Source organism: Vidua macroura, chromosome 3, assembly GCF_024509145.1.
Source record: "Vidua macroura isolate BioBank_ID:100142 chromosome 3, ASM2450914v1, whole genome shotgun sequence".
NCBI lineage: Eukaryota > Metazoa > Chordata > Aves > Passeriformes > Viduidae > Vidua > Vidua macroura.
The window spans coordinates 85,153,158-85,179,381 of record NC_071573.1 but is presented as its reverse complement, the minus strand read 5'-3'; the positions used below and the strand labels follow the sequence as shown (position 1 = coordinate 85,179,381).

The following is a 26,224-nucleotide window of genomic DNA, read 5'->3' as shown; positions in this document are numbered from 1 at the left end:
GCAATCAGGCACATTGTATGAAAGGATTATTAAGTAAAATAAGTTTTGGATTTGAGTCATTTTTCAGTGACATTGGCTTCTGTTACCCCTGAAATGCAGATTAAAATTCATTTCAAAAGAAAGTGGAGATTGTGTTCATTACATATCTTCAGTGCTATGTCAGTAATAGGGTAAATCTTGTGATTGCAGAGTCTTTTTCAAAAATATTCTTTTTCTAATACCTGACATACTAGTTTTGATATTTTTCATAGCCTAAAGATGATGTGTTTAATAACATATAATTATGGTGATATAAAGGCTAGAAAACAGTTATTAAAATATCTATGTATGATATTTGACTTCATTCAAAGTCACTTTTATGCTGTTCTTATTCTGGCAGTAGCTATTTAATTTATCAAGGAGCTTCACAAAATTTCTGTTTTATGATATTTGCATGCTCTTGATGTCATTAATTGTGATTTTATTAGAAGTTGGCTACCAATTAGATAATTGTATTATGTCCTATCAGACCTTACTAAGTCAGGAAGGTAGTAATACCAGCTTTATATAAACAAGACAGGCTTTATGCACTTTTTATTATTTATTCTTTTATCTCATATCTTCTGTCATATTAGATTCTGTTGTACCCATGGAGTTTTAAAGTCTGACCTATTATAGAGGGTATAATAACAAAACTGCATGTTTCCTTAAATACGATTTCCTAATAATAAAGCAAGACTGTGCTCTGATCTTAGATTTTACCTTATGTGATTTTGATTCATTGTGTACATAGGAATCTTTTTTTTTCTGTTAATATATTATGTTTAATCCTTATTTTGACAGCATCTTACCTGCATGGAATTTATGTGTCTTAATTTTCCCTGCTATTTAATTGGCCATTGGTATTTCTATACCAACCTATACTCAACAGCAGCTACCCTCTCACACTTCAAACACACCCATAAAGAACCACTCTCATTAATGATCACAATAATCCTAGGCACAAAATAGAGGTTTATCTGTTGGTTCCAAGAAAAAATACTATCTGAAATGATTTGTGTAATATAGAGATAATAAGAGATTAGTGCATCTGTTCCAAAGAGCCTGACCTTCAAACCATTAGCTCTGCAAGATCCAAGCACCATGGTGTAATCCTGCTATGAAAGGCAAGTTTGTTTTACTTCTGTATTTTATGATCTTCATCCATGAGCTAATATATATTGAAATCCCTGGAAAGATGTAGCACTGCTTGGCTTGAGCAACAGAGTCTAAAGTTACTGTAAAAGGCATGTTTCTGTTTAACCAATAGTAAGCCTAGAACCATGAAAAAAAGGTTTGTTAATTGTATTTTGATTTTATGCTGTGTATTCTGGGGAGCCATCTTTTTCTCTGCTATCCACAAGTAAATTCAGAATTTGAAATCTGTGGTTCAGACTGGCTGATTGATTATTGCAGATTTTCATGTTTGTTATTATGATGTGGATTTGAAAATTTCCCTTTGTACAGAGCTGTGCAATTTTCTGCTGTCCTTTCTCATTTTCTTTGGTGCTGATGCTGATGTGCAAGTTTTGTTTTCCTGTTTATTATTAAATGGTTGTTATTTCTTCATCTGTGGTAGGTTTGTTAGTGCCCTCTATATCAATACAGCAGGAAAATTTAATGCTCAATCATAGTGTCTGCTTTTGAGTAATACACCGGGAAAAAAATGGCCTGTTAAATAGTTCAGAAGTAGTGAAATTAGCTTTGTATTGTATTTTTGTTATTAGCATACATGGAACAACATTTCTGAATATTGTATTAGTTCAAGACGAGTGCCTTTGATCCTCAAACTTACTAGTATTCATGCACAGTTGCATTAAAATATGTATGTCATATAATTTTCTGTTTTAGTTGGCACAGCAGTTTGGAAGTGTTTTCACTTCAGAAATATCTAGAAGTTTGGGGGGGAATAAGGTTTTTTTCTGTAGAGATAGGCTGTATTAGCAGCACTTTTTTTTTCCCCATCTCATTCTGCCTTGTGTTCAAAAGGGCTTTAAAATTTTGTAAATGCTCACTCTCTGCTTCTATTTATTGGACGTAATTCAGATGCTCTCAAATATTATTTTATTATATACATGGCTAATTCTCCCATGTGCTTATATTTCTCTTAGCTTTTTATCGTGTTTGTAACAGATTATTTATATGATAAATCTCTTATAAAACAAGCTGACAGTCACAATAAGAAAAATCTTGCTTTGTAGTAAAAATTTAGTGTAATTTACCAGGGAAATCAGAGAACAACTCTTCCTGTATTTGGCTTTTTTTGCCTCGTGTCTGTTGACTCTTGTCTCATCTGCTTCTCCTTTGAGAAAGGCAAGTGCTTCCTTGCTAAGCAAGGTTTGTACCAAGAGAGGAGAGCTGGGGAGAATGAGAAATGAGCAGCCTTAGGCACCTGAAAAATAACCTGGAATTGTCTTTGATGGCAAAATGCAAGGTGCTACAGAAAATCCTGCTGTCTCACACTGCTCCCTACCTTGCCCAGATATCAAAGCAATACTGATGACAGGTTTTGTTGTGCTGGTCTCTGTCTGTGGCACAGCTGAACTTTTGTATCTTGTCTGTAGTATTTTCCTCAGAGCATTTTTAATAATGAACATAAACCAGCAATATTGGATGCAAACCTTAGGATTTCATAGCAGAGTTATGCCAGAGCATTCATTTGGGAAGTTTGGCTGAACGATGTGTCTCTGAAGCAGGTCTTTGTGTGCAGTTGTCCACTTTCAATAATATAAACACAAAGGGAACAATTATATCTTAGAGTTATGCAGTGTTTATCTAGCACAGATCCGCTGCCCAAGGCGTAGATGTTTTTACCCACAGATGGCTGTAACTAATGCAAACCAGACTGGGCGTAATGACACAAAAAGCTCTTGGGAAATGGAAACGTTAAGTGACTGTCCCCCTCACTACTTACCTGTCTTAACTACTACTGTGAATAAAAAGCTGCTTCAAAAGATAAATTTTTGCACCAGGACCACTATTAACTGGATTTGAACTCTAGTTGATCAAAAGAAAGAGCATCTCCTGAGTTTTCAGCCTCCTATCTGGAAGTTATTACCTGGGCTGATCTCAAAGGTGAGAGCTATTGTCTGTACGTCATCACAACCTAGTTGGGTTGGAACTTTTGGTAGTTACATTTTAAAAGAAATTCAAAAGCAAAGTAACCATTAGTACAGGTGCTTTGGCTGAAAAAGAGCGTGGTTATAGTTTACTATAGCTGAAACTTCAGTGGGATCACTGATGGTGGTACAAGGGACAAGGTTGCAAAAACAACATGCAAAATTTTGTCTAAATTTGTAGGAAGTTTAAATAAAAGTTTGTTTGAGGTGTGGTACGTTGGAGGCTATCCAGAAAAATTTACTTTGTAGTGAGTTTAATATTTCAGGATTCAGTGGTGGAAGAAGAAGCCAAGTTTTTGGTCAGCCTTTGTGTTACAAATCCAGAAGAATAAGTCAAACAGTTTTAATCCTGGGAAGGGGGTTTGGCTCTGCAAATAAGAAATATTTGGAATGATTTTTCCTGGGACTATGAGAAGAAGCATAAAGGAGGAAAGGCTGTAACCCAAGGAGCTTTCTGAGAGGCTGTAGAGCCATGGAGCTTTCCCTCTGTGTGTTTTTATTTCAACTTTAAACCTTGGTTGAGTTGCCCTAAGCAAGAACCTGTGTGGGAGGAAACATCTGTACATTTGACACAAGTGCAGTGCTTTGTTTAACACTGCTCAAGGTGGCAGGCAGATCCTGGAGCCTTTGCCAGGTGCAGGCTTAAGACAGGTCTTGGGAGACTGACATGCACACATTAGCAGCTCCCAACGTCAGCATTTCATTCCTCCTATGCTACTGTATTGAGATAATTCTTTCCATTTAATCTTTTTTTTTTTTTTTTTTTAATTTAACACACATCATAGCATACAGCTATGTATTTTTGGAAAAGGCAATGTCACCTTCTAAGCATCATTTCTGAAATTGTCAAGATAACTTCAACTACTGCACTAAATAGGAAATCTGTGCCTAAGCAATGAAAATACATGGACATTTCTGCATAGGAGTGACATGAGATACACTGCATCACTACTGGGGAGGATTTTGAGTTTGTCACCTCTACAGTATTTGCAATCTTAAATCCTGTTATGTGTTTATTAGCTGAAATGAACAGTTTAATTTGTGGCATTTTTCTCCTTAATTATTTTATGATACTTGAAATAACCAGAACCTTACCATAACTTGAAGATCTACAGAACTGTATTGTGCACATTTTAATTATTTTCTTCATTATAATTCTGTTTGAAATAATCCCTCTTCTTTTGTCTTGACAAATGCTGAGTAATTTCCTTTTTTCTTTCTGGCTCTAATCACCCTGAGAAGGCAAATTGGTACCTACAATTTCAAATGCCAGTTGATAAAGGTGTGTTAAATTAATTGATTCTTAACCAATTGCAAAATGAAAGTATAATACATTTTCAGAATAGAGTATCAGAGAAACGGAAAAATTTCACATAGAAACAAATATTGCAAAGTCTGTTTCCTCAAAAGGAAGTTTAAAGATGAAAGGAGCAATTAAAAAATGAAGTTCTGTTCTCAGAATGCACATGGGTATTTCCGAGGCAGTGAAACTTTTTTCACTCTGCTGTGCTCAAGTCCCTCTAAGACAGTAACATCATTTAGACTTTTCTGCTGCATAACTGTAACTTAGTATTTAATATTAATTTGGTGTTTTCTCAGGTTTGCAGTGCTTCAGGTGGTTTTGTACCAAAATTCATTCAAAATGAGTCGAAATCACCAGGACAGAGAAATGTTAGTCTGAATTTATCTGACTCCTCATCAAATTTTGACCAGGAACATTAAAAAAATGCATTGACCATTTTTTGGTCAAGAATATTTTGTGCTCTTCTCAGCTTGCACATAACTGGAATATGCACTGCTGAGTAAATTTTTTAACCTTTCAGCAATATATTATGAAGTGCTAGCTAGCATGTAGTTCAGTACTTTTTTCACTGCAAGGCCCTGTAATGTAATCACAGTTGTATAAGGAACTTGTGAGTGAAGCAACTTGATCATTCCTCGCAGTGCTGCAGTGCCAAGTAGTTACAGGATAATGAGGGAGAGGCAACGCCAGGACCCCAACGATTTATTCTACCCAGAAACCGCACGAGTTATTTAAACAAAGGTGAAGCTGCTTTAGGTGCTGGCTGCTTGCTAAGGATTATATCATAGCCAATGTTTAATTTTGCTTAAACCAAAGGTAAGCTTGTATTTTCTATATTTTCCCATGCATGAGTCTTGCTTTAGCAATGTATGGTAGTCTGGAGTTACAACTTTGCAATGCTACAGTCACTAAAGAAAAACTGGAGTCGTGAGATAATGTTGATTTGATACATTAGAAATTATCTCTTAAAGGGAGGTTAGGAGTTGATGGAGTTGATGGTAGTAGTAAAATAAAACTTAGAGTGCTTGGAAGTTGCAGTTGGAGAAAATCGAACTAATGAAAAGGTAAAGCATTTTCAGATTGTTTCACTTGTTTGTAATTGAGGTGAAAAGGAAGGGACTGTTTCTGAAGCTGTAATGTCACCTGATTAATATGCTGTGTAATTGTATTAGGGTTGAGCTATTATCCAGAAACTTTTCAACTGTACAAAAAAGCATGTAACATCTTTTTACTGGAGGATACTTTATCACTAGTGGTTTTGACAGTGTTTCAATTTACAGGTTTTTTGGAGGTTATTAAAATATTTAGACTTTGGGCTGATATCAGGTACAGCACGTAGTTCTCAGGAAAATTTTTGAAGATTCATAGTACAAGTAAATTTCTTTATTAGTGATGCTTTATGAATTGTCATAATGGTGGTTTCATCTTGTAAAATATTGTCTTTTATTAATCACAATATCATGTTTTAATAATAAATACTGAACTACTTGTAATTGTGAAGACTTGCTTAAAAGGTCTCAAATTTACTAAAATTGTAATGGCTGCCTAAAACCACAAAAGACATCAAGTTACTTACATATGTATAAGTTCCTAATGAAATGAAATGTTGGTTTAGTTTATGAAAAATCTCCTTTTTTTTTTTTTTTTCTGCATTGCATTTTATTTTCCTCTGCTGTATTAATTGCAAGCTGTGCCCCAGCACCCTTGCCTTTGACAAATATTATCTCTATACCATATGTCAGTTCTCTGAGAGGGCTTGGCTGTTTATAAATAATGTTGTAATATAGGGCTGTGTTTTAAATTAAAAATGTTATTGTTGAAGTACTAACAGCTCTTCTGAGCTTCTTATTTCCCTCTGTCTCACATTCTCCTCCCATCTAACAAAAAGCCAAGAGTATATGAGAAAGTGAGTGCTTGATATTTTATAAACTGTTTATATAGTAAATAATTTGTTGGAAACATGGGTTTGTTGTTTTAATAATTGAATTTCATTGAAATAGGCTTTAGGAGATAAAGAACATGGCATGTGTACCTATTATCAGCTTCACTGAGATATTCTGGTTTTATATAGCTCTTTGCATATGTGTGAAGAAGATAATTAAGTTGCTTTCATTTCTGTATGTTTATAATGTATGCTTAGCACAATCCCAGAAGTACAAACTCATTGCTATAGATCATCTTTGATTGCCTCATTTAGGCTGACAGACAGTGGCTCTTTTCTCTTCATTGCAAGTATGTGGACAAAACAATTAATCTTCATAAAGTAATTTCAGAAGCCGTAACTGATCTTTTTCTGACCAGACATCCTTGCTTTGCCTTAAGATACATATGTCCTGGTTAAACACAGGTTTTCTTCACTGACATGAAAAAATCATAAGTATCAGAACAAACATATAAAACACATGCTTGTTTCTACTTTTCTTTTTTTATTTTTTTCAGTAAATACGTCTAAGATATCTAAAGGAGATACAATTTGTAAGAGCAGTTGCTTAAAGTTTTGAGACCACTGTGAGGTAGTAAAAAATGGCCTGATTTTCCACTTGTTTGCTTTTGTTTTGATGCTTTGCACTATTCCTGTAATTTGCTGTCAAAGTGCTACTTCTGTTTCATGCAAGTCAGTAGGAGTTGTTGGATAAGTTACTTTGAAATCTGAAACTGTTAAGAGTGTGATTCTTCAAATTTGATTTTCAGTGAAAAATACAGTCAAAAGGTGAGATTCTGCTGTACACTGTCTAAAATGCTATCAAAGCATTGATACAACCATTGACATCAATTCAGTGAAGTCTCCTTTTCTTAGGATTGGTGCTTTTTGTTCCTTTGCTCTACGTATGTCAGAAAAATATATCATGTATATTAAGGGACTAATGGCATTATCTTTTGTGTATTATCTGAAAGTATTTATTGGGAGTGAAAGGTGTTTGCCAGATGAGCTTGTGACTTTATAAATACAGTTGTGAGATACAGTTTATTCCAAACTTCTGATAAAACTTCTCAATGAATTGCCTCAGCTGAAAAGGTAAATATTCTTTCGAGAAGGTTTTGTAATTTAGATTAGTATAAATTTTTTCTTAGATTTGTTTTAATAATTAGAAATGGGAAGAAGTATATGATGGTTTATATTTGGATTTTAAAACTCAGGATCTAACAGAATATCAACATCATTCTCTGTTCTTTGAATATTTTGTGTGCTATTTGTAAGAAACACTTAAAAGACAATTACTGCAATATTTCACGTCTTTTTACAAAGAGCATTATATTCAGGAGAGTATTACACAATACACAGAATTGAAAGTAAAGGGGAATACTGCATGATATAAAGTCTAGAAACTAGTATTGTTGAAATTTGTATTTAAATGTCAAATTTTTTACTATTTATCTTCTGCCCATGGTCACTATGCACTTTCAGTCTTAGTGATCAATGTACTGCTGAGTTCATCTGAGATGTACACATTTAAAAAATCGAATGCTCTTTGAACAATTTATTCTTTGTCTTCTGTCTCTGTTTTAGGACCATAAGCCAAGGGGCACTTTTTTAATGTTGTTGTTTAAAAGCACTACATGCAAAGTGAGGGGGATGCTGCAGAAATTGTAACCCAGCAGGTCTCCAAGCACCTCAGTTTTAAGTTGTAGAAATCACTAATACGTCAGAAAGGTCCAGAAGGAAATGTGCCCCTTGGCTTTTCTTTTTATAGATCTTTGAGGTTGACCCTTACTATTGCAGTTGGCATAATCTTATTGGTGTCTCACAGAGTCAGTGTACAAACCAACCATATGGTCACAATCCTGCCAGGTTTCTGTCAGAGCTGGCTTGGAGCTGTAGTCTTTTTAGGCTTTCTTTGGATGCAAGAGCAGACTTGATACTGCAAATGAATTGCCCTTGAGCCATGCAATGACACTTTTTGTGATCCCTTTCCTTAGCGGATTTAGCAGTGGTGTATGCTTTGTTCTCTGGTGTGTTCTTTTGAACAAATCATGAGTTTTCATATACTTGGGTGCTACATGTGTGTAAATTTGCTTCTTTTTGGGGTGCTAACCAACTAGTTGGCCTCAGGTACAATTCTGGCCAATGCTCACTTAAGGCACCTCTCCCCATAGGCAGCACATAGAGGGTCATGTCAGGATTCTCTTCTGCCCTACAGTGGTCTCTAGTACTGTCCTATTGACTAAGCTGCCAAGCTCATGTCCTTGCACATTCTTGTATGTCCCCTAGCCTTGACCCATGCACCTTGGCACCTCGGATGAAAGCTTTGCTCCAGCAGCCCCTCTCATCATTTCACACTTCCTGAACTGAAACAAGAGCAAAATGTAGTAACTGCCTCCAGGCACCACACGGAGCGCAGAGGAAAAGCCAGGCCAATGGTGATGCCATGTACAGCTATGCCTTTGCTGAGAGGGGGGTGGGAGGGGGGGAATGTCTGGCATTGTCCTCTCTGAATTGGATTTACATTTAGAATGTAAAGCTAGCTTTGAGGTATCTGTAGTAGGCCACCTTAAATCTATAGATTATATTGACCCTCTCACTATAATTCTGTTGTCAATAACTCCTGGCTCCTAGACTTCAGAGTGATTAGGACATACAGAAATTTGGAACACATCTGATGTTTTGATATTTTGTGCAGATATAAGGTAGAGCACAGTTGTTTTTTGCTGTGCTTGCTTACTCAGGTCCTGGTCTTCATTAACTTACTTTTGTCAGGGGAAACCAAAATCAGGGGCCAGTTTCTTGTCAGACCAAACAGGAATCACTAGAGACTATATTTATAAGTAGATGGAAATAGCACATTCCACATGCTCATCAGCATGTTATAGCAGGACTGCTACAACAAGCCTATTGATTAATTGCAAAATGCTTACAAGCTGTGTCTATTTTGTAGCTGCAGGTGGCTGCTTTATGATGCTTTGGCATTAATTATTAAATCTGCAAAAATATTCATCATAATTGCTTTTTAGTAGTTTTTCTCTAGCTTGTACCTGTTAAGCCAGGTATTTACACGTAATGTATGCACATCAGTCTGCATTCCTGCATGCAGAAATCCTTACACAATTGACACAGCAGAGAAGCACACAGACCATTGGAGTAAATTTTACGTCTAAATGATATTCCGTATAGAGACATCCTCAGTCTGCACAATGAATATTGTGTAATATACACAGTGCATGCAAATAACTGCAATGTATTATAAAATGTAATTGTACATACCAAACTAATAAAGATTTGGAGCAGAATCAAGCATTCTCCAATAGACACCCTGACAAGAGCAGAAAATCTCAGTATGTCATAGCATAGATATTGACCTTGAATATTTTATGAACCTCTATTATTCATGTAAATGCAGCATTCCAAAGATATATGCAGAGCTGTTAGATTAAAAGTAATACAAGAAGAAAGTGGAAGTTTTTTAAAAGAAGTATTATCAACAGCAGAGAAAACACTGGTAGTTGTTTGGATCCCTTATTTCATTGTGCGGTCAAGGCAGGACTGGAATTGTACCCCAGAGTGAGTTCACTTTAGCAAGGCACCTTTGGAAATAGAAGCAGTTCCCAACACATCTGCATGCTAAGCACCTCCCTCCCTCATAGAACTAGGTTTTGCTGAGAAGCTTACAGGAGCAGACTAACAAGATAAACCATCTCTTGATTTTTTGTGTTAAAATTGCAAAAACAATGTATTATGTAAGATATGAGATGCATAAGTGACCAAGGTTAAAACTTCCAAAACCTGTGCAACAAGTATTTTGATGCTTATCAATGGGCAAAAGCAATTTTCTCTATGCCCTAAAACTCTTGCTGTGTTTCGTCATTCTGTTGGATTACTGTTATATTTCTGATTGTACTTCAGAATATTAAGACTGAGGTTATAAAAGTGAATAAATTGGAGGATTCTAGTTTTCCTGGGAAACATTGTGGGTATTAATAGCAGTTGTAAGGGGAGGCAGAAGGATGCTTTTGATTCTTCAACCTGAAAATGCTGATGAGAAAAGAGAAAGAAGTAGAATCTGGGACTGTAAGACAGAGAGCAGTGACTTGAAAAGTACTTGGAAAACGACAGTCTGGTACTTGTAGCTCAGTGAGACAAGGTTTTGGCCATGCACAAGGATTACTACTTCAGGGTCTGTGCTTTTCAAATCTGTGGAGCAAAGAAGTGGTTTAAACAGCAGTTTAAACTGCTGTTTAAACAGCTGTACCAATGTTGTCCATGACAATGTAACATTACTCTTAAAAAAAAATCCATCTACTATTTTCAATCTCTACTGTGGCTCAAAGCTAAAATATTAATTTTTATAATTTAGTGAATGGATATTTTTACAGTGATTATTTCTATGACAATATTCGTTATCTGTCCCAACAACCTGGCTCTCACTGCTAAATTTCAGCACCCACCATGTTGTCCAGGTGGTCCAGAACAATATCTTTACCAATTTGTGCCAAGACCATGATGGTCTTGTAGCTACCTCTAGAGTCTTCTCATTTACTTTTCCTGATCCCTGAATACTCATAAGCAACCCTATTCAGCTGAACACATTTCAGGCTCTACCCTTTTATATCCTCCAGGTCATGCTGCCTGATCTGGCTGGCTCCAGAAATGCAGGCAGGGGGTAAACTCCATAATCTCACATGCTTTGTAGGAGCAGATGGAAACAGACACACTTTCAGAGAGGTCCTGGCAAGCGAGAGAGAGAGAGAGAGAGAGAAAACAATATGTGTGGAAAATGCATACCTACAGAAAATGTGAAAATCCTGCTTTGAAGTACAGCTCTGTATGTGGCTTATACTTCCTAGCTGCTTTTTGAGTTATTTTTTGAGACTCATCCTGCCTATCAGCATTGATATGCTGAACACACCCTCAGTTTTTAAAGAGAAAGTTCAGGACCAAATGTAGGTTTCTACATACCAAGTCACTGAAGCTGCAGCAAATCCCTCCCACAGGCACCTGCACTGTGTAAGAGTGGAGCCCGGTCTGCCTGGTGTACCTTGCCTACACTACTCTACCTCACATTTAGCAGCACTGGTTAATGTGTTTTCAGCTGACCAAGGACTGGCAATGTGGATGATCTGCAGTGGCCCACAGGAAAACCTCAGAGCTGTTGGCCTCAGAAGGGAGAAAGGATCTGTGGAAGTAGCTGATCTCTTCCACACAGAGGCTTTTGGGTGCGGCTTAGTAGCCATAGATAAACAAACCCCGGTCCAAAAAGCTTAAGAGGGAAACCTCAGCCCCTTTCACTGTGGGCATGTCTCCTCTGAGCCCAATATAGTAATTCTTTCACTTTGACCATATTAGCTGTTTCCCTGAGAGCTTTAAAGAGGTTACTCTTACAGCTGCAAGGTATGATTTCTCCTTGACCTTGGCCAGCTCTGCAGACCCAAAGAGCAAGGGCCAGCTAATGTCCACAGCATGTTTAAACACCCTGGGGAATGGGCAGGCTGTGTGGGGGCTACAAAAGTCTGAAGTTTTATTGTGATGAATAAGATCTGTCAGCTTCAAACATCAACAATGTGCAACAGGAAGGTGAAAATTTTTTCAGAGCAATTCAGTCTCTACAGCAGGTGGAGATGGAAGAAATTTTTGCTTTTTCATCTGTTTCCCTGAAAAAAGTTGCATGCAGACTTTCCAGGGGTGAATAAAGGAACACTGAAATGGAGGAGTAAATGCAGAAGAATGTTGTAGCATGTACTTATGTGAAACCTTGTCAAATCTACTGCCTTCTGAGAGAAAGTGATGTTACCCATTGAACTTTGGATACTATTTTGAACTAAATGAAAAAGACCAGGACACCGAGTTTGAAGACAACACATGTTATTATATCACATGGGAGCTTTGGTGGAAGAAATTTAAAGATCATTGAGAACAACTATCATCATCTAGAGAGTAATTTCTGCCATGTGACAGCAGAATTCACTCTAGATCAGCCATAACATGTAGACAACCTGTAAAGGACTGGAAGCTCTTCTTGCGCAAGAGAAGCATGAAAACTTCTGGGTGAAAATCAAATTACATTTTAAAGGACATGGGATAGAAGCTTGACAAATGGATGAAGTCTTTAAATTATTTCAAAATATTTACATTACTTTCTAATCCTACAGTTGCAAGCCTAGAGTCTGACTGCCCAGAGAGGTTGTGGGGTCTCCTCACTGGAGATATTCAAGAACTGTTTGGACACAATCCTGTGCAATGGGCTCTAGAAAGCAGGGAGGTTGGACCAGATGCTCCACTGTGGTCCTGTCCAGCTTAACTATTCTGTGGTTTCCCAAACAAATTCCCCAAGAATTATTTCTGTTTCGGAACTGCTGAGTTCATACTTTCTGTAAAGTCTACTGTTTACTTTGAAGACATTTTGTGGTGAGAAGTAAGATAATGTCAAAGGCATTATTATATTTTCAATACTAAGTATCTTAGTATTTAACATTTTTCTGTGGAATGCTTGAAGGATTTTTTTCCTTTTTTATTTTCTGTGAGAATTGTATCTTCTTTTGCAGCCACCCAACCTAGCAAGGTGGCTAAAGGTATATTACCAAGTATGTGGTTAGTAGACAGTATTACAACCTGTCTACAATTCCAGCTGTGTAAAGGCTACGAACAAGACATCTAATTTCAAATAGTTTGCCCTAATGAAGATCTTCAGGTTGCAGCCTTTTAAAGAGAAGTCGTTTCCAGTTTGTAACTGAGGAAGACAGATTGCTTCTTCAATCAGAATAGTCTTTTTATGTTAGTAAATAGGAATGACCAAGTCAGATCACCGTTCTTGGGTGAAAACTGCAAGGGAAGGCTTTGCTGTAAGTTATTCTAACTGTTGCTTCTTTTTCTCTCCTTTCAGAGGCTGGCAGCAAGAAGCTAAAGAGCACGATACAGAGAAGCACAGAAACAGGAATGGCAGCAGAGATGAGAAGTCGTATGGTTCGACAGCCAAGTCGAGAATCCACTGACGGCAGCATAAATAGTTATAGCTCCGAGGGCAAGTAAGTGGCATTAAAAATATCAGTAAAGCAGGAGAAGTTTCTAATGTAGTAGAAGTTTCTGTCCCGTTACTTGGGATGTCTAGCTGAAGGGAATGTCTCTGTGTAAAGATTCTTCCTCTTGAAACATTTGAAAAACTGAACTATTTTAGGTACATAACACAAATTTCATGGAAATTGAAATTGAGACAGAACTTCTTAAGAGTTCTTATTTTCACTGTCACCCAGTGAGGCATTTTGTTCATCAAAAGACAACTAAATTAAGACCGCATTGTTCAAAATAAAACACAGGGATACTTTTTCTTTGAGATATGTTTGGATTACCTCAGTGTTAAACTTCAGATGTTGTATGTGAATCCCTGTGATATGAAACTCTGTTCAGTAATACTATATACAAAGAAGGTTTAATTTGGAGTTGTTCCAAGTCTCTTACTAAGAGCTGTAAATACAGAGCCCAGCTGCCCCATCAGCTGAAGTCAGACAGACAGCTGTGGGGAATGGGGCAGCTGTTTCCATTCAGTGCTGAACAATTTGAAATGTAGGAAAGAAGAACAAAGGCAGTTCTGACACAAAAATGTGCAGGAATATTCCAGCATCCTCACAGTTCTCATGGGACTCTACTGCATGTGTGTAGTGGTCACCAGGGAATTTTTTTGACAATGACTCCCCAAATAAAGGGGGAAATGGGGGTGGGCAAATGCACTTTTATAGACCTTGAAAAAAAATGAGAGATTTGGACTTCTTTGGCTTCACCTTTTTATATGCTTGTGCTTTAATATGTGTGTTACCACAATTGCTACTGCGTATTGTATGAGGCACAAAGAGCCAAGATTGCTGTGGTGATGGTGGTAAGGATCTGTGTAAAGCTGCTTCCATCATCAGATCTTCTCACTACTCTAATTTTTTTGCAACATTGGGGCAGGTTGCCCAGAGAAATTGTGGATTAGCTCATCATTGGGAGTGTTCACAGCTAGGTTAGATGGGGCACAGGCATCAGAACTTGATGATTTTTAAGGTAGCTTCCAAACCAAACTATTCTATGGTTCTGTGACAATGCTATGAATTTTAAGAGCCATGTAAGAAAAACAGGCTCCATCATGACTAATTCAAAACCAAAGCAGATAAAGATCAGATGAAGAATGAGGGACAAGAGTAAAATATCACAATGTTTTCCCCATTATGATTCCTTGATTTTTACCCTTTCAACACTCCACCCTGCCATCCTCCTTCCCTTCTCTATGCTGGAGTGTCAATCTTTAGGGCACCAGTTACTCACCTTGGTGACAAAGGGCCCAATAAACTGGACCCTTTAGGGAGGAGCTGGGGGAGCCTGTTTCCCTGGTTAGCAGCGGAGAGGAGAGGTGGGAGCCCAGCACCAAGGGTGAGGACATTTTCAGTGGAACAGCTTAATACTCTGTTCCACTCTCATTGTGTGTAAATAGATTTGGCAGGGCTGGGCAGCCAAGGTCTGGATCTGGAGGTCACAGAAGGCATCTGCAGGACAGAAAGGTAGAGCCATAAACTGCTGATTTGAGAATCAGCCTCTGAGTAAGGCAGTGAGGAAAGCAAGCTTGAAAAGTGAACAGAGTGCTTGCACCCTGGGTACCTTGTCATGTTCTTTTGCTTGACCCTTAACTGGAGTTTAATGAATTAGAAGTAATACACATTAAGATGAATGTGTACTTACAAAGTTCATTATCACATATATAGCCAGAAGTGTGCTCTCAAGTGAATGTTTTCAATGTTGTTAGTCAACTTGTGGCAAAATGTAACACATTTTGGGAAAAAAGGCCAATGAAACAAGCAAGAAACTTCTCAAAGCAGACGCAAGAGTGAAAGGATAGTGCCACTGGGGAGATAAGCAGATCGTATCTTGGTGTTTTACTGGAGACCTTGAGATTCTTTTCCTCCTCCATCTAAAGAAACCATATTAAAAAAAAAAAAGATAAAGAATTTAAAACTAAATTTCTGTGAAAAAGCTTAGCTTTTGGAAAACAAAGAGTTTTCTAAAGAAAAACGCTGTGCCAAGGGAACGGCATGAAGCTGAATCAGGAGAGATTTAGCTTAGATGTTAGAAAAAGTTTTTCTACCCAGAAAGTGCTCACAGCAACAAGCTTGACAGAGTTCAAGAAGCAAGCATTTGGACAATGCTCTCAGGCACTCGGTGAGATTTTTGGAGCTGTCCTGTGCAGGGTCAGGAGTCAGGCTTTGATGATCCTTGTGGGTCCCTTCTATCTCAGGCTATTCTATGATTCTATATTTTCTGACCAGCTTCAGTCACAGACAATCAATAAGTTTAATGCAGGCATAGAATGAACATTTAGTCTTCAAGAGAGGAATGGACTTTTTCTATGCAACTGCTGGGTTTGCAAAGAACTGTGAATTGAATGGCTGAAGCACACAAGCCTGACGTGCAGAAATCAAAGCTTTTAACACTAGATGCTTTTGGTTTTACTAGGAAGTTTGTTATTATTTTTGCAGTCTAATAGGGAATTTTATTTGAGGAAAAGAGGACATAGAGTGGTGGATGGCCTGCTGGGGAATACGTTGTCTAGACTTGGTTCAGAGTCTGTTCTTTTATTTCTCATAATTGTTATAAGGAAGTCAAAGCTGAGTCTTCCCACCATGGATCACTCCTTCTCTCTCTGTTTTTTTTCTTTTGTTATTTTTTGGAGACTGTATATCTATTAAAAAAAAAGTGGGCACTATGGAATATAAGAAAGCAGCTTGGCTAAGTACACATTATAGCATCATAGAATAGTTTGAGTTGGAAGGGACCTGTAAAAGTCATTTAGTCTAACCCCCTGCCCTGGGCAGGGCCATCTTCAAAATGAGGTTACTCAAAGCCCTGTCTAACCTGGCCTTGAATGTTTCCATATACACTGTGCTGATGTTACAGTTCAGTTTGTATCATGACAGAGGGGTGGGTAGCAACTGCAGATCCAAATTTGTCTGCCAGAATATTTTGGCTAGAGAGTGGCGTTAGGTTTACCTCTAATCACCACTACTGCTACTACCTGCCAGTTTACTGCTTCATTAAACAGCTGGAGCAATCAGATTAATTTAGTGTATACATCTGTTTTGCCTGTTTGTTCTAACTGATGCTGATGGGGTTTGGATCAATGTAAATCACACACTCACTAATGAAGAATAGGCTATGCAAATTCATGAAGCTTTTTATGTTTTCTCATACAAGGTCATTCTTAGTCTATTTACCTATCAAGCTCTTCACTGCTCCTGAAGACCTCCTTAGCAAGACCTATTTTATGGACTATTTCAAGCTGATGTGCAGTTTCTCTACACTGCTTTGGGGTCCATGGGAAACATCTCATTCCTGACACTGCAGAATGATTTGTGGTTGTGCATCCTGAGCTGCTTGCCTAGTATAGCAGTACTTTTGAGGTAAATACTGTAGGATGACAGAAGTTAATCCTGTTCTTATACTTAACCAGCTTCTATTTTGTTTCAGCTTAATATTTCCTGGAGTGCGGCTGGGCGCTGACAGTCAGTTCAGTGATTTCCTCGATGGACTGGGACCTGCACAGTTAGTGGGCCGACAAACACTAGCAACCCCTGCCATGGGTAAGAATGATATGTTCTCCTCTGTTAAATGAATAACAGGACAATTAGCTAATGCACACACTGCCAGACTACAGCAACAAAAGGACTTTTACCAAGTGTCTTCCTTCATTGTCAACATGAAGGTCCCATCTGCAGTCACTGGTGCTCCTATCATGGCAGTATCCAAAGTGGGGTGAGAAACTATTTGCTCCATTTGAGGTACTGGCTTATCTTACTTGCAATTTGAAGATAGGGGTTTTACAAACAAAATTTGTGGCTTCACAAAATTATTGTGGCTTCACCAATTATAGCTCACTGCAAAATCTCAGCTGTTTACAGTTCATATTTACTTGACACAGAGTATATTGGATGTGACAGAGGGTTTCTGGCCAAACTGCACTTTTCCAAGTTTAGTTTGTCTCACTCCAGAAAGTGAAACTTCTGGAAACATTTGTGATGACCAATAATCAGTCACTGATAAAGCCAATGCTTGTCATGAGAGACACAAAGTCCTTTTCTACAACAGCTGCTGGGGTTATCTGTGATCTTCTCTATTTTCCAGACCAGTCTGTAATTTCCTTTAGCATCATTAGCTGTAGCTTCTTTATGAACAGGGTATGAGTTGTGTAAGGAGTACAAGAGTGCAGGACTGTGTAAGTATCTTTGGACACATTTGGGGTTGGAGTTTTTTGGGCTTATATATAAGCACTTCTTAGACCTGCTTTAGGATGTTAATTGAGGAGTCCTTGATCCACTAGTGTAATAATACTTCTCCTGATGGAAATTATAAATGGCCAATGCTTCAATACAACTGTCTTGGTAAACCAGTAATTCATTTCCCAAACAGAGACACCTCTGAAAAAGGAGAGAGAAAAAGAAAAAAAAAGTTGCAAAAGACAGTGTTCCCTTCTCAACTTATGAGCAGAAGGAAAACTATATTGAGAATGCTCTGAGGACCCTCTTAGGAAAACTTGCTGTATAAATCCAAATGACTGCTACTAAAGCATTCATAAACATCAAATTTATTAAATTAACATTTTTATTATTATTTTAGAAGAAAATGTATTAGTGAGATTATTTGTCCAATAAATATCTAAATGGCTTTATTGGCATACATATAAGTGTCTACATTTCTTCTGTTTCTTTATTTTAATCTTGTTTTGCAACTTAAGATTTTTCTGCAGATAACTTGAATAAAACGTTTATTTTGACTTTTTTTAGAACTCCATCTACTATAGGCTCAAATTTTGGCCCACTAAAAGCACTCCACCATGTTTTAAAACAATTTTTAGAAGATCTGATCTGTGGTATCCTTTCATTAGTGATGATCTGAAGATGTTTGGATTATCGCTCCCCCTTCTGGTTACCTGTTGCATGTTTTATTTTGGATATGAGATACAGAAATGTGCTCTTAAAACGGCTTGTTGGAATTTTCCTCTGAAATACTTTTAGTGCAAACCATGACTGGTTTTATTCAAGCAAAGTTTAATTGATAAAAAAAGTCTTTGTTGCTGTTTTGTCATACCTCACATACCAAGGTATATACACTGCTTTAATATGCTGTTAGAGAAACATGTGAAAATCTCACACCCAATTAATTTCAAAATGCTGTTTCTCTAAATCCAGACTCCAAATTCTATAGTTCAGGATCAGTTATTTGTGATTTTTTTTTAGATAATCAGAGCTTACATATCAAATATATATGCATTCATGTATTTCATGGATGAAGTTCATTTATTTGCTCAAGTGTCATGTAGCTGCTCATGTCATACTGTGCATTTTTTATTCTAAATGGCCTATTTTAATCTATTTTAATCTAAGTTAAATTTCTACTCAGTTGATTCCATGATATATGAAAGCATAGAGATACAATATTTTGAGCATCAGTACTTAGTTTACTGCCCTTGTATTCTATTGATCTAGATCAGAACAGTGCTTGGTCTCAGAGTAAGCAGTTTCCTTTTTCTGCAGGAAATGTCATTTGTCAAAACTCAGGCAAGGAAACCAGTTTGACTGTTTAGAAATGAAAGTAGTTTCTTTTTTTAACATGTTGTGACATTTTAGTCCCACCAAAAATGTGTGTGGAATATTGATAAAAATGGAGAAATTGTCACCTGTGTGCTTGGTGAAGACTTTTGAAGAAAAAATACTTCTTTTTAGCTGGTATGAACTGTATACCAAAAGAGGGAACCATGCCCCCTAAATATATATTATTTAGTCCTTTTTTAAGGATAGAGAAGCTAAAGGGATCATCAGGAGACACAACAAGCACAGTAATACAGAAGAATAATATAAAACTAGTCTTTCTCTTTCTCACTCTTATACCTTATCTCCTCTGTTATGCTTCTCTAAAATGTGGGCTTCTTTCTTCTCCCTATCAGGTGACATCCAGATTGGAATGGTGGATAAAAAAGGGCAGTTAGAAGTAGAAGTCATTAGAGCCCGTGGCCTCACACAAAAACCTGGCTCCAAATCTACCCCAGGTATGGAAAAAACTGTACACAACAATGCTTCAAGAAGGGAGCAGCTTGTGCTAGTGCTACTGTCCGCGTCAATAATTTACATAATGTATATTGTAATAATACTGTGTCATTTTATAAGGACATTTGTTGAAGCTCTAGTGATTTATAGAAACAATTATTAGAGTTGATTTAGAATCAATACCCCAGCCACTGCTTATTGTAACTCCTGGAACAGTTCTTTTAAATAACATTTAGTGAAAATGGTACTTTGCAATCTCTTTAGGAGCTAAAGATGAAAGAGCAATTTGTGTCTGTGTCATTGGAGTGGCAGAGTCTTAAAGATTCCTTTTGCTTTGAACTATGTCTGACCCCTAAGCACTCATAGAGAATCTAGAATAGCTGTCAGTGACAGCTAACTCCTGGAAAAATAAAATGTTTTTAAAATGACTGACATGAAGTGTTGTGAGTAACATCTTAGATAATTACATTGAAAGTTTATAAAAATCAAATTGATTTCTTGTGGGCTGTGCCATCTTTTTTATGAATATAATTGTATTCAGATTACATAAAATGAAAATAACATGTGTCATTTTCTTTGTACTCTGCTTCCTTTTAAGGCATTTGTTTTCCATTTCAGATGTGCACTTTAAGTCCAAACATAACATTCCTGATGTTCTGTTTGCAGCTCCGTATGTTAAAGTGTATTTACTGGAAAATGGAGCATGTATAGCTAAGAAGAAGACAAGAATTGCAAGGAAGACGCTTGATCCTCTGTACCAACAGACACTGGTTTTTGAGGAAAGTCCACAGGGTAAAGTCCTTCAGGTCAGTTTCTTCTTAATCCCATTTTAGGCTGTCCTTTGGGGAATCACTTGCATGTTTACTTAAATTTAACCAGTATGTGTAAATCCATTCCAACTCACTAAGCATTTAATTCTATAAATACCATAACGGACATCCTTGTGGCTTGTAGTTTCAGACTTGAAAAATGTCTTACTGCATTAAACATTTCTCTTCTGTTGACTCTTGTTCCTGTCCTGCCATGAGGTTTTCCCATGAAAGGGAAGAAATCATTCACTCTTGAGAATAACATTTTCCTTATGCTAACACAAATAATAGCAAGAGCAAACATACATAACCACATGTTTAAGCATATAACCCTGTATAAGCATGGATTTGGGGACAATCATGAACCTTAATTTTATGTTCTTCCAGGTAATAGTCTGGGGAGACTATGGCCGAATGGACCACAAATGCTTCATGGGAGTTGCCCAGATCCTTCTGGAGGAACTGGATCTGTCCAGCGTGGTAATAGGCTGGTATAAATTATTTCCACCTTCATCGCTAGTGGATCCAACATTGACTCCCTTGACACGTAGGGCTTCCCAGTCATCCCTGGAAAGTTCCACTGGGCCTCCCTGCATTAGATCATAGTAGCAGGTGCTGTCTATTCAAAAACATCACCCAGGATAACAATTGGAACCAGATATTCACATGGTCAAGAAACACTATTGGAGAAAGACAATCACTTCCGTTTTTGCTTGTAGTAGTTATCCAAACATATGTCTGTCTGTTGAGAGATGGCTTAAATTGGCAGAACAAAGGTATATCACATACAGCTAATCTATTAGCAGCTACCACTGATGCTTATAATGATTAAAAAAAAAAAAAGAAAAAAGAAAGGAAAAAGAAAAAAAGAGAGAGACATTCAGATTCGACCTAAGTCAAAGATGACCCAAACTGGAAGCTCTCACTCTGTTAACAATGTTGTTTTTTCACATTTTGAGAGAGCCCTCAAGCAGTGTTACCTTCCTGGTGTTTCAGCAGTTTTTCTGTACTTGTCACTTCCACTAGTTTTTTGCCACGTGATTCTGCTAGTTTTGTAGAAGTCCTCACAATGCTAACAGAGACCCTTCCTTTCTTTTTCTAAACCAAACAAAAAAGGGCTGAAGCATATCTCTGTAAGCATCGTTAAAGTGTTCAACAGCCACAGTTACAATTCCAGCGAGTTCAAATCTTTCCTCAGTTCTGGTACTTACAAGTCTTTCATGTGGGAACCCAGAACAAATGACCAATCTAAGTTATATTCTTAAAAATAAAAATCATCACAGTGCCACTTTTTCTTTGTAAAAAGCAGATATGTTTGCATTATATATATATATTATAACTTTTCTGTTTATGATGTTTTGCATGGAAGAATTTTGAAGAATTCTGCAACTACTGCTGGGGACTGGTATAAAGCAGCTTTAGTCTTAATTTTGACATTGAATATGTTACTGGTAATGCAATTTTCCTCCTAGAATTGGAGAGGAAATACTTATGTTTCTGTGTATAAATGTATATTTGACTTCCCAAAATGTTGACCAGGAATGAATTGAGCATATGACACTTTCAGCTGTACCCAGGCTTCTCTGATGTGTGTCGCTTCAGACGCACCTGTCTGCCCTGGATAGAGCATGGTATGAGTTGTTCAATGTTTCACTGGAGATTCCAGTTGAAATATTCTGCACTTACTAATGTTTTTACCAAATTTTAGTTTACATTTCTTTGAGATTGATGCAAGCACAAGGCTTGATTTTTTAACGCAAGATATCTTACTTTTTGGAGAAAAAAAAAATCAAATTTCAATTTGCTTTTTATTCATTTGAGTTCTTCTTGGCCTTGAAATCCCTTGTGATATTCTGTAAATGTGCAAAGAACTGCAGATTCCTGCAGGTGCATTGATATGTTTCCCCTCCTTTTACAGGCCATTCAATTTTGTGATCACACAAATAGAGCAGCATGACTTGGAACTGTTCAAAGCTGCATGCACGTTTTGTAAAAAGAGATGAAAAAGGTTATTTAATAATGTATGTTAGTTCCACATAGGCCAGCTTGTATGTTGCATGTACTTGTACAGTTTGCTCGTAATTACTATACTGAAGTAACCAAGAAATCTAAGCCATCCATTTTTCTTATAGACATTTTGCAGGTTTTAGCCAGGCTAGGTCTGTGGGTCTGGTGCTAAATGTCTATAGATGGACTTTATTTTTTACCCTATGGAAAACGTGATGTAGTACGGACCAAATTCCTTCTAATAACTATTTTGGTGTAGAATCCTACTGTGGGGCTGTAACACATGTAGAAACTGTGTACACACTAGGTTTTAATTCATAGACATACTGCCTGCACCAAGTGAACTATTTATTATTACTCAACACATGGGAATTATTCTGCCCATCTTTCCATAGGGCACAGATTGGTTACTGCTCGACCTGCTGAGCAGGAAGAACTCAAGCATTGGTGCACTACTACTAGATCCTGTTCTGTCTTAGTGGACAAAAACCAACTAGCTATAATTCGATAGTATCTTTCTATTTTGACCACTTGTCTTAACACTCCCCTGTGCTTTTAAATGAACTTCCAACTCATGTTATGTAAACATGTTTAATAAAATTTCCTTTTCATGTCCAGTGTAGTAGTTGTGCTCTCTGTATGTTCTGAGGTTCATCTGTGATTCTGCTTGCTGCAGAACTGTGTGATACGTGTTAAGGAACAGTAAAATAAGTAATTTCTATGGTTCTTTTGATTGCTGTAATAGTGTATGTTGAAATCTGGGGCCAAAAACTGAGGCCTGGTGAAAGTCATGTTTGGTTGGCTTCCTTTTCCCTGAGAAAGCAGCCAAATTGTGCTCTCATTTGTTGAAACAGGCAAATTGAAGTTAAAAAAAAAAATAGCCAAATTATTTCTTGAAATGTAGTAGGGCAGCGAGGTGATACGAGTCAGGCACCAGGGCTCCACGGCTCCACTTGATGTGTGCTGAGCCTTTAAGATACAAGAACAACTACTGACCTTTGGCACTTTTTAAAACCATGGACATACCCTTCTATTGTGATGCTGTTATGAACAATGCTTTACAGAAATTTACCTGAGAGCAGAATTTGGCACTAAAATTTTGCTAGAGAAGAAAAGATTATGTATTTATTTTTAGTTTTCCATGTCCCACAGATATCTGATCACAATTTAATAATAACATAAAGACAGTATTGCCTCACTTTGAACACTTTTGTTTATTACTTTATTTAACTTAATACATGGTTAAGATACTGAAAAAATGACTAATTAAACATGGTAAATCTCTGAACAAAAGGCATGTTATTCTGTGTGGTGGGAGCGATCTGTTTAAATATGGAATTTTTCATTCTGTTGCAAAAAGCCCTCAACTTTATTAACCTCATTACTTTGACCACTGTGTCTAATACTAGGATACCTTTTCCTTTCTGATCCTGAGAAATAAATGAAGTCCAGCATTGCTGATCTCCCCCTAGAGGACAGAAAATATAGCAGCAAAAGAACATGCTAAACTCTTTCATTTATGGTGTTTCTGATGAACAGGGATCGTAAATGCCAAGATTTTAGAAATGACATAGTAGAGCATGCTAGGTCAGACAAATTTTGTGCTGGACTCCTTTCCCAGGGACTGCTATCTTTTAAAAACTCATTGCTGTTGTGATTATAATGCATAAATAAATCAGCTGAAGTTCCCTCTTGGTTTTCCCTTAAGAATGCAGTACTGCCTTATATATATGTCATACAGGGGAAGAGGAAAGATGATTAAACTCATAATCCCTATCATATAATCACACAATTCTTTTCTTTGTGATAAGTAAATGTTTTAAATTTTATATTCAAATGCAAATTTATGTCCCTTTTTGTGGGCAGAGGAAGAAGCTTTTGGCCTTAACCTTTGTGTTAGAGAGGCATCAGAACTGCTGTGAGTGGATAGGAAAAAACAGAGCTTCATGACCTCTTATTTTCATAATTCACAGAAAAATTACATGTCCAGTTTGGCTGCCTGTTTTCTCAGAAGTCAGAGTCAACCCAGATATGGGTTACAGAAGATACACAGAAGACAAGTTCAGAGAGGGCTTTCAGTGGCTGTTCTGTGTCCTCCAAGGTTTTACTTATAGCCTGTAACTTGTCCTCTATGAAGATGTCTGTTTGCAGGTCCTGGGTAGTCATTTACTCCACTATCTACAGCCCATTTCACTCAAGGAAAAAGAGTTCTAGGATTTCTACTCTTCTTTTGCCTTAAACAAAGAAAGTCATGGCAGTCTTCCTTTAAAGCCCAAAACGGTGATTCCATCATACTCTATTATAATTCTGCAAGCATAGCAGAAAGCAATCTGCAAGAAAGTTTACTGTTGTTAAAGGATGAGATTTCTTTCTCAAGCCAGGTGATGAGCATTCTGGTTGTTGTAAGTGATTAAAAACTCTTCTAACAACTATCAAGAGTAGAGTCTCAATACTTCTTCCAGTCCATTGACTACTCTCTAAGAGAAGAAGAAAATGCACAGGTCATGTATGAATTTTCTCAGTGTCTGCAGGAATGACCATGTATTCTGGTAGTTAAATACCATGCTTATGAAAGAGGTTGTGTGTAGCAGGCATGTCACACAGATCAATGGTCTTCCGAATTTTGTGATCCAAATTCCCCCCTTGGGTGCAGAGACAGGAGGGGAAACTGCCTTCTAGGTGATGCTAATGATTCAGCTGCAGACCCTGGTCTAATGAAATGCTCCTTAGTTAGGTATTTTCTAGTCATTGGTATGTTTTGAAGCCATAGTTTTGAACTGGGACATAAAACCTTATACATTCTGCCTTGTCAAGTCAAAATGTCTTAGAAGGTACTGAGGGAAAAGGCATAAAGCTGTCAAAATCTGTAGAGTGCAGTTTACCAATACAGAAATTCAGATAAGGCAAATATACAGCTGTATGTTTACCTCTGCTAGTATAAGAACCACATTCTCAAGAGCCAAGTCTTTTGGAGGTTTCAGCTGCTTACTGCTAGAAGAGTGACACCTAAGAATTTCACAGAAATTTTTAGATTGCCTCTGGAAAAATTGCCTTCAAAAGGTGATGAGGAGGAGCTCATTATTAGAATGCTCATTGGACAACTCAGAATTATTTATTCTGATTACTTTTAACATGTCTACAGCTTCAGAGCCCTGCCAAAATGCAGTTACAAATCAATAGTGGCCTACATGGTAAAGCAGTGGTCTGTAGTGAAAGGCTGTGTGGTATCACCCTCTGTGTGGATTTTCACTAAGTCTGAAATCATTCATGTCAGTGAAGACTGAGTCTTTTTTTCACATTTCCTTCTCATTTATATCAGTGAGATATACTGTGTGACTTTGAGAACCTAGTCATGGGTTTCTGCACTCATCATTTTGTGATTAATTAAATGGGGGTAGGTGTAATTCTCCATTTCAGAGATATTGCATAAATACAGACAGAGCAGAAGATAAATATTCAAAAAGCATTTCTGAGGTCCTCAGGGATATAAATGACATAAAAAGATTTCATCTTCTCCTGGCTCCCAAAGCTGTTTTCACACTGACAAGTATCAGGAAGGAATATCTTCTGTATTCAACCTTGTCACCCTATTTCAGCTGCAGCCAAATAGAAGTTCCTGAGCCAAAGCAAGATGCTGAAATTGTTTTCCTTTATGCCAACACCTATACAAATAATTTTTAATAGACAAGATGTCTCATGTTCCAGACTCCTACTCTTCAGGAAGTACAGCAGCACTATCACCTCTGCATTTCCAGCACCTTCCCATTGTCTGGTCTGACTGGCCTAGGCTGCTTCATTGCAGCAAGTTTTCACAGAACCAAGATGCCCATGTCTATGCTAGACCAGTGATTATAGAAGGCAGAATAATAATTCCATTTAGAACAAGCTCATGCAGAGGGCAGTAAGACAATCCTAGATATTTTAAGAACTCTTGTCATGCAATTTAAACCAAAAATTAAGATTTCAAATTCAGC

The 26,224-nt window shown here is 37.3% G+C and overlaps 1 protein-coding gene across 3 annotated transcripts in view; it reads left to right on the top strand.

Moving 5' to 3' along the window:
- Positions 1-22,867, top strand: part of RIMS1 (regulating synaptic membrane exocytosis 1) — a 160,091-nt gene extending 137,224 nt beyond the window's left edge. For all 3 annotated transcript variants that reach the window (XM_053972461.1, XM_053972462.1, XM_053972463.1), the window contains 5 exons: positions 13,254-13,395; positions 16,862-16,974; positions 19,335-19,436; positions 20,101-20,240; positions 20,631-22,867. In XM_053972461.1, the coding sequence (XP_053828436.1) occupies positions 13,254-13,395; positions 16,862-16,974; positions 19,335-19,436; positions 20,101-20,240; positions 20,631-20,849 (716 nt within the window). In that variant the 3' untranslated portion in view covers positions 20,850-22,867. The remainder of the gene's footprint in view (positions 1-13,253; positions 13,396-16,861; positions 16,975-19,334; positions 19,437-20,100; positions 20,241-20,630) is intronic.
- Positions 22,868-26,224: the final 3,357 nt, after the last annotated feature.